Source organism: Penicillium psychrofluorescens (genome assembly GCF_964197705.1).
Source record: "Penicillium psychrofluorescens genome assembly, chromosome: 2".
NCBI lineage: Eukaryota > Fungi > Ascomycota > Eurotiomycetes > Eurotiales > Aspergillaceae > Penicillium > Penicillium psychrofluorescens.
This window is the reverse complement of record NC_133440.1, coordinates 36,571-46,146: the sequence shown is the minus strand read 5'-3', so window position 1 is coordinate 46,146 and position 9,576 is coordinate 36,571. Positions and strand designations below refer to the sequence as shown.

The window sequence follows — 9,576 nt, the reverse complement described above, 5'->3', positions numbered from 1 at the left end:
GCCCCCACCGCACCTGCACCCGCACCTGCACCCGCACCCGCACCATCATTTTGCCTCAATGACGCCCATTGGTACAATTTCAGGGGTTAACATATTAGTTTCGCCACCTGTAACCTTTTCCGAGCCCAGAACTGAACTTCCTGTCCCACCTTCAATCCCTCGTGAAATTCCACTTCCGAAGACCGTGGCTCGAGATTCCAGAACAAGAGAGAAATACTACTTGCCACCCCGGTCTGGTACCTATGAAACTTTATAAATATAAGTATATATATAAACAGCCTCCAGGGGTGGTGGAAATGAGAAATGAGAAGAGTGTATTCAGGGCTATGGGGAAGAGAAGACCAGAATACAAGAAATATGCTCCTGGAAAAGCGAGCCAATGCGAAAAAAGAAACCATTACATGCATGCATGAGGATGGAACAAAAAGAAATATTTAGTATACACGGTTATAATATCCAGGAGCCAGCAAGTGGGCCTTGACAACAGCTTGCGCGCAGGAGGCTATCGACCTCAAGATAGTAAATAGATGCACCGACACCGGGGTGGTAGAAAGGCAAGCAAAAGCAGATGACCTGAAACCGGGAGAAAACAATAAACTCCCCCCAGACATCAACAACGAGTGCTCTTCTGCAAAAGAAAGTACTAAATTTGACAATAGCGGCGCATCTTATCGAAGTCAAATTGATGAAAACTTTTATAAAATGGGCTGTTGAAGATGCAGACTGTCAACTTGACTGCGATTTCTTCGCTGATTGGTTCACTCAGGAGGCCATCGAAAACGCACCTAAAACACCAGGAAGTAATCAGGCGACCTGTGGACCGTATCATGGAGCAATTTGGAAGCAATTCCAACAAAGAAATGTTCTGACTGCTTCGGCAAAGTATCAATGCGATCAAAGGTGATGTAAGACTTTTGTTTTCCTGTTTAATCTACTTTGGTCGGATGGGACTATCTCAGTCGTAAGTTCGCCACTTCACTGGCGTCTTGGCGAGCGAGTCACGAGCGACACTTGCCAAGCCTGGCACACACAGAGACCTTGGGTGCTGAACTGAAATGGCCAAATATAAGTTTGAATATTTTGTTGATGTATTCCTGGTAGATCATCAAAACTACCAGAATTACAGGCTCCGGCATTGGACAGACCATACTGGCCGAAATGCCCCGTGGCCATACAGTATGTATGTATGTATGACTTCATTTGCCCTGAAACGAAGGACGGAGTGGAATGCCCTGAACGAAGGAACGGAGTGGAAGGGGTTACCAACCCCACGGCTGCCCAACGCCGACGATGACGCTGCCTAAAACACAGCGAGAAACACACACCCTACTCGCCCGCCAAGCCTCTATCTCATTGGTGCTGGTTAGGATCCTAAGTCATGTTTTCTCGTGTTCGTTTGTCTCTTTTTTGTCTCTTTGCTTCCTAATCATCCTGCTTTGCATGTTTGGCAAGGGTCATCCTTGTATGTTGTGATGTGTACTCTTTCCGTCCTGTATCGCAATAATCTGCCCGTGTTAGCGCTACTCCTCGTTATTCTGTCTGTCTGCTGCTCTCTTCTTGCTATTCGCCTGTCATTTCTCCTCGCCTGCGTATCTGTACTCTGCACCAATACTTTCGCGTGCCGCAAGCACTTTATTATATTTTTATGTAACGTACATGATAAGCGAGTGAAACAGATAAGCGAGTGAAACACTAAATCGCAACGACATAACCATTTACATTTGATCGCCATTTTGTCCACCAACAACAATGAAATCGACTAGCAAAGAAAGTCAATTACTTCTAGCTGTCAAAGCTATTCAAAGAGACCCAAATATTAGCGCTCGAGCTGCAGCAAAAATCTACTTAGTTAGTCACGTTACTTTGACTCGCCGACTCAAAGGAACAATGTCCCGACGCGATTGTACACCTAATTCGCAGAAATTGACTATACTAGAAGAGTCAACAATTGTTCAGCATATCCTTGACCTTGATGCACGAGCATTTCCTCCCCGACTTTGCGATATAGAAGATATAGCCGATCGACTGCTTGTAGCACGCGACGCGCGACGCGTCGGAAAGCGCTAGGTTTCGAACTTTGTTAAGCGACAACCACAACTCAAGACGCGCTTTTTTCGAAGATATGACTATAAAAGAGCTTAATGCGAAGATCCAGAGCTAACTCGTGGCTGGTTTACCCTTGTATAGAATAAAATTGCGAAGTATGGCGTGATAGAGTCAGATATCTACAAGTTCGACGAGACCGGGTTTATGTGTTACGCGTTGCTAACCGGTAACTGTGAGCGGGTCTTATATCAGGTATACTTACCACGGTCGTGCCTTCAAGCAATACTCGCAACGGTACCGTCTCCTAGTCCGCTAGGCTTTACACGGGCTAAGTCTGTAAATTAGTCTTGCAAGGTGTTCTAGGTAGAGCGCTAATAAGGTCAGTACCGAAGTAGCTCCCCTTATTGTAGGATGGTTGTCAACGAAGTCAAACTATGAATACTAGCAAAGGTGGTTCTAAGTAACAATGTAGGATTAATCGCGAAGAACTAAACTAAGTATAGGAATGAGTGTCCTTATATATCTAGTCCTCCTCTTGTGGTAGATAAGTAGATGGTAGAACGGTAGAAAGCGCCACGTCCTTTCTACTGATCGACCATCGATCGTTCTACCCGTACTGTCATATGAGTCTTTCCCGTCACTTAGCGTTGTGGCGTAGTACCGATTAGACAAAACAGCGATACAATTAGACCTATTTCACTTTACTGAACAATAGACCAGTGCTATCACGCACAAATTAGGATCAAAAATTCACGTTATAACATTAAATTTTGAAGTTACCGATTTTTAAGCATTGGCTATGAAAGTAGAACAATAGAGATAAGTTGACTGAAGCTTGTAGCAATATATACTGTCACCTAGGCTAGGCCACTATTTACACGTTTATATAGGGTTCACCGCTCTTGGTTAAACGAAAGTTCGAGAGTTCATTGTGCTCCTCCCCTCAAGAAAGTCATTCTATCATATATTTTTCTCGATATTCAACAGCGTTTTAAACTACACTTTCCTATACAATAAAAAGATTCGATGTAGAATCGCTTAGGTTACATAATAATATCGGGCACTATCTTTTCTTCAAAGCATGAAAGTACTCCCCGGTTCGTCTATTTTCCCTTTCGTGAAAGGTTTCTCTGATCTACTAAGAATCAAAGAGTTCGATGATTTTTCACAAGATGTTAGATTTGCTACCTATTGAGTTATTGATTATAATTGTAGAAAAAGTAAGAAACGCTCCGCTACTTACCAAAAAGCGTCACTAATATCATTAGCTTTTTAACAAGAGCCTGCGATTATTCAGCCAAACCTGCTAAAGTGCGCACTATATTAGCACTATTAGTCTATCGTCGCATTACCTTTAGCATCGCTAATAAAAGGGCTCTAAATATACTCGATATTGTCACATACTTTTAGCACTATCGGGTCGCACGACTAGATTGTTATCTTGAGCATACTAAAGAGCTGTCTTTCTCTGCCCCGATCAGTATCGCTCGTTCTAATTGATATACTTGCTATAATATCTTTCGTATAGTTCAGCCGCTAAGAACATCTCCCTCTTGGCACCTTAAATAATACGATAGCGTATCTTTAGTTTCTAAGTGATATCTTAGAATAAGTGAATAAATCCTTGCAATAGTTAAAACCACACGCCTTACGCTCCTTTTAGTAAGTCTTTTTGGCTCGATGATATATTCACTAATATGAAGCTTACGTCTTCAAGTTGGTATCTTGGCTACTACCTGCCCGCGGGTATTTTAGATAAGAATGGCCTTTTGACTTTGTAGCAAAAAAGCCTATAGAGTATCTACCTCATTATTAACGCAAGCTGCCCTCACGGAGGATAGAACGTCGAGGGTTTATCAAGTTTTCATTTCTTACAAAGACTAGATTAGGAAGGCATCCAGCATCCTATAGAGGTTGACTTCTTTAAAAAAATATATATGCTAAAACCGTAAACGCTTGACTTATTTATCGGTCAAATTCACCGCCTCCGCGAATGTACAGGAGCTTCGGTGGGAGAGGCTTCAGTCTACGACAGAGGGTACTCTAGGGAAGGGTTCGCTACTAGATATACACCTACTATCAATCTTTAGTATATCGCTTTCGAGGGTCACATTTTCGCCGATCGTGTATTCTAATATATTACCCGGTCATTTATTACTGCGAGAGTTGACCCTACGTCACTGTCTAAACTAGCTTGGATTTTTGTTTTCTCTCTCAAGATCGAAAGAAGCTCCTTGGCTTAAACGATTTGAGATATATTATGATATGCTAATATATGGTTCGCAAGGTACGGATGAGGAATCCTAGCTTTAGGGTTTTCTAGTTTCTTTTAAAGGGTTACAAAGTCTTCGCTTGAGACTCTCGAATTTTAAATCGGCACTAGCGTAAATCGTGGAGGTTATTCGACGCTATAGGGGAACACTAACGGACTTCTTATACCACGAGACCTATCTTATATCAATCGATTAGTATAGTCTATACGAAGAAAATCGAGATATAACACTATCTTGGTTACTAAACTTTTGCGACATTTTTAGCTCTTCTCAGTTGAAAAAGCTAGCTCTTTACACGAGCCTTAGAACTTTGGTGTGTAACACTCTTATTTTGAGAAATAACTACTGAGTAAATAGCGGGGTTACCTAGAGCTAGTTGCCACACGTTCTTCTTTACGAGTCTTACACGTTAGACTAAGCGGTTCTCAATATTAATATCGTAACTTACGTCGTGAGTTCAATACACAACTTCAAGATATACGAAACCAAAGTAGCCCGGATTTCTATGGTATAAACTAGGTGGATCTAAAGTGCCTTTAGGATAGAATAAAGCATCCTAATTTGGCGACGATAGACTAGATTGGCAACGAATTTCCACTAATTCTAACAACGAAGGTCTGCTAGGTGGAGCCTTCTGGTTATTTGTTTAAAGTTGATGACCTTTTGAATTTCGTAAATTAGGCTTTTAGTCCCACTAGTCTTCAAGAATTAAAACTTTTTGCCATCGGAGACTTCTCTCACCAAGATCAATATCTGCAGCAGCGATTCATACTAGAACGCGATGGGTCAAAAGTGTCAACGGATATCTACCATCTTCTCTCTGAGGATGAACTGCCAGGTTGCGTTCTTGATTCTCTCTCTTCGTGCCCGAAAGATCAAACAATGGAGTCTCTGTATACTTGGTAGATTGATTGACTTGATGATTTATTGTTTTTGCCATTCCTACTGCGACTCAATTCTTGAATATGTCATGTCTAAAACCAAAGAACTATTTAAATATATCAAATTGAATCTGATGTCAATATCTCCCGTGGGATTCCATTTCCGTACGTTAACTACTGTAGATCTATGACTAATAATTTTGAAAGTCAAACAAAATGTATTTCTTCAAGGTCAAGAAAAACTATTAACTACAAAATATTCATTGCCGGCAATCTTCTTACCCCTTTGAGCTGATGCGCTCAATTATCAAACTCATATCAATGCCCATGTAACACGAGAAATTATCCTAGTCCACCCGAGTCTCTATCTAGCTTATTCTACCTCCTCTGCACCTTCCATCTTCATATTGAGCTTGTATACATTGTACTCAGTCACAATTTTTGAGTTGGTGGCTATTCTTTCTTGAAGCTTAAGATCTTTGAAGCCGAGCTATCACGCATTTGGTCCAGGTATTCCTCCTTGCTGAAAGTTTTCTTGTCAGGATTCCTCTGGCCCTGACTCTGGCCATAGTCCCGGCCCTGGTTCTGGCCTTGGTTCTGGCCCTGGCCTTCTCGGTCATTCTGCGTGTCTTGGTCCAAATCAGAAGAGTTTTCTGGCTCGGGCGTTACTTCCCATGGAGTTGGGCTTTTATCTCTCTCCAGCTTCTCATTTGCTATTATCTCTTTGTATCTTCTGACTTGCTCACAAGCATATTTAAAGAACTTCCGGTCTGTTTCGTTTTCTTCTGATTGTTGCCCCTACCGGTCAGTTTCCTGTACTGGGTCCGATTCAATAGGGTGTCCTCCAATTTCTCATCATTCCATCTCACTGCCACAGTGCAGAATGGATATCTATATCTAGAGTTCTTTTTTATGCTGGCTGGATCTGGCTCTTGAACGGATTCAAGCAAGTCATTCATGCACTCGATAGGTCTGCGTGGCTTCCACGCAATTCCAGTAATATACTTTATCTTACCAAAATGGATAGGTTTGTCCTCCTTCGTTGTTTGTAAAGCTAGTTGCAAAGCACTATGCCCCTCATGGAGGAACGGTACTTCCTCGGCTTTTCTCGAGCCGCCAGTCGGTCTCCAAGTAAGGATGGGACCGCTTCTGGGCCCATAAGAGTTCAAAAATAGTCTGCCGCGAAATCCATTTGTCTCCCAAAGAGGTTCTCCGTCTCCGAGAAGGTCACTCGTGCCATATGTATCATTATCATTGTCCAGGCTCGTAAGATCTTTCAAATTCTCCGGCTCATCCTCATCAAAGAGTGAGTCCGGTTCAAATGGTTTCGCCCAGTCGAAACCACCACCTTCAATACTTGGCTGCGCATTGTCCGGATCAATACGATTTGAATTTATATCCTGTGTTTTGTCTCTGTCCGTTTCCTTGTCAATATCCATGAGCTCTTGATCAAGTTGCGCTATCTCGTCTTTCATGACTCTCTCGGAAGCTTCTATCTTGTCTAGCTCCGCCATAATTTGCGATTTAGAGTCATTTGAAGTATCCATAGAATCGACGTGCTGTTGGACTTCCACTGATTTTGCTTGGTGACGCTCAAGATCGTTCTTGCGGTTTCTTCTGAAGTGTTCTTTCTGCAATTTGGGTTGAGTCCCGGGTTTGCTCTTTGTCACCCCTGACGCGGCAGGCTTGAGTGGTTTGGCCGCTCCAGCATCCTTCAAGGGAGCCATTCTGATTCTTCGATGTGAGTCAAGGCAATTTGTTGCTTCGCAGTACTAGAAAACCCTTCGCACACACATTCATATATGTATGCATTTAATCCTATGCAACTCAATGGTTCTAGGTACAGTCAAAAAAAAGAATAGTACGTTCATAATCGATATTAAACAAACTGGAAATACAAGGCATCCCGCTAGATAATCATTCTCCTCATGCCGCTGTCCTTGCTTTGGTGATAACCAACGGTGCCCTTTCGACCACTAGAATCGCGTTTGACTGGAAAACGAAAGTTATATTTGAACAGTCATTTTATTTGTATCCATTGAACAGTCACTCATATAGCAGCTCTGGAGCTCTGGCGGTGACGTTCATGGTGTTGAATACTGTAGGAGGCTGGCTAATCAAGTAAGAAGTATCTATATCACGGAAGTCTATCGCGGCCATTACCGATGGAAAGATTTACACAGATACTGACTGCGTGGAAGAGTTCAAACCATTCTTGACCTTCCCTGTAGTAAACCTCATTCTCCAAGCAAGAGCATTAGCGCTTATGTTACCTTCATGGCCGTGGGAATCTAAAGTGATAATGGTCATTTACTGGAGTCCGTATCTTCATCGCTCATGCATTGGAAAAACAGTCTCAGCTAAATGACCAATGAAGGGCCCTGACTGGCGACCAAGTTGTTGATGCGCTTTGATGCCAACTCGAGTTGATTGATCAGTCGCGGATACTAATTGTGGCATATAAGGAAATATTTAAATTCTTTCTGGTCGAATAGAAATTTCTCCGATAGCTTCCGAAGATCTGAGTTCGAACACAGCCGCAGACTTTACGCTACAACCCTGCTTGAGCGAATATGCATTTAGTCAATCAATTCAGCGCTAGCCGTCTTTTAAAGGACGCGTTATCAATTTTTAGGATTTCAAATTCTCAATAATTGGCTCAACCGACTTTATCCTCTGCAAACCTGTCCGTGTTTCATTTCGCTCTAGGCGAGACTGTCGCTTTTTGATTGCCTCGCCTGGGAATATTCCCGTCCCTAGTGGTCGGTATCGCTGTTGATATAAGACCGTAAAGCACTAATTGATGCACAGAAAAGTGCGTCAAGCCATTCACAGCGTAATTTTCCATTATTCCAGCAGAGCAGAAAGCTGACGGGTACAAAAAAGCAGCAACTGAAGGTCAACGTGCATGCTGACATCCACATCTCGGAAGCTATTGGATACAAATGCAAATCGAGTCTGCCTTGTAACTGCCTAAAATTGACCGATTTTCAGCTTAGGTGCCATCTAGAACATCGTTGCTGCCCTCAGTGTTCGCTATTAACATACAACTATATTGATGAGTAGTTCGAGCGACTGAAGGAGACTAAAGCGAGCAAAATGAACGATCAAACTATGGATTACAGTATCTTAATGAAACATACAATACGGTCCAATTCAGGTCTAACCAGTTGAATCGACAGACTGAACACGAAGACGATAAGCTGCCATGCTCTGTGAACTATTCTTGACGGCTCATGCTGTTTGGAAGAACGTAAGCGCATACCGATAATCCTCTGCACATGCCCAAAAAGGTTCGAAGCGATCCTACATTCTAGGCTGTTGATAGCGCTGGCGTGAAGCCCATCTTTGTAGACTTCAAGGTCTTTCTCCACGACAATAGCTTTCCTTCAGGTTCCGCCAGTCCTCATCTTCTGAATCCCTGCAAATAGTCTCCTTGGCTGATTATTGGTGGGTCCTGCAGAAGCTGTTCGGCCTCCATAGTTTGGAACAACTTTCTGTAATTTTCTGAGCTTTGGTGCTCCAGGACAGCGTTTGGCGATGCGTATCTAGACGGAGTATTAGAAGTCGCATTGAGCTAGCAAATCAGGATCTATCCAACAAACCTTTCAAAAATGGATAAGACGGTGCCGTCTTCACTTTGACTTTCATACATTAGAAAGTCCAAAGTGCCAGGCTCATTCGTTTGAATCCACTCCACTGCGCACCCAAGGAGATCTTTTAACTGCCGAAAATTTGAGTTGAATGTCTTAGAGTATCCGGGAAATCGAAGACTTACCCTTTTTGACTTTCCATAGGCAGGCCTCACTGTGACTAAAATGGCGACTTCAGACTCCATTATGTGAATAGTAATAGCAGTGCGAAGCAGCTTCAATTAACCTAGTCCTGGTGAAAAGAGACTCCTGTTTTTATTTATCCTTTTGTGCGATCCAGCTGAATCTGGCTACTTTTCCAGGCCGATTACAATACACCTACGTCATTCTGACGTAAACGAGCTCAGCTTTGTAACTAGTTATGGTAACTACGTGACGTAAAAGCCGCGAAAGGTGGTCTCAGTTCAAGTACGTCACCAGCCTAGAACTAGTTAACTAATAAATTTGCCTTGCAGAAAATATTGTTTGGGCCCATTGCATTGCACAACATCCTATTGTTACCAGAGCAACAAACTTTCAAACAATCAAAATGAGGGCCCGAATTGATTGTTATGTGGACATTGGTAATATTGTTTGATTGAAATCTTTTCGATGGTCCTGTCACTGACCTGTACCCTTAGTATCATTCTACAGCTTTGTTGCCTTCGCAGATATTCTGCAAAATTTGCAAAAACTCCACGATCGAGAAGTCAAAGTCGAGTCAGTTGCTAAAACGTGTTTTGA

General features: G+C 42.5%; 1 protein-coding gene across 1 annotated transcript; it reads right to left on the bottom strand.

The window, feature by feature from the left end:
• Positions 1-5,653: 5,653 nt before the first annotated feature.
• Positions 5,654-6,927, bottom strand: PFLUO_LOCUS2232 (uncharacterized protein; the record flags this gene model as incomplete). Its single annotated transcript, XM_073779351.1, has 2 exons — positions 5,654-5,868; positions 6,216-6,927. The coding sequence occupies 2 exons, from the start codon at positions 6,925-6,927 to the stop codon at positions 5,654-5,656; spliced, it is 927 nt and encodes a 308-aa protein (XP_073636314.1).
• Between the last annotated feature and the right edge of the window lie 2,649 nt (positions 6,928-9,576).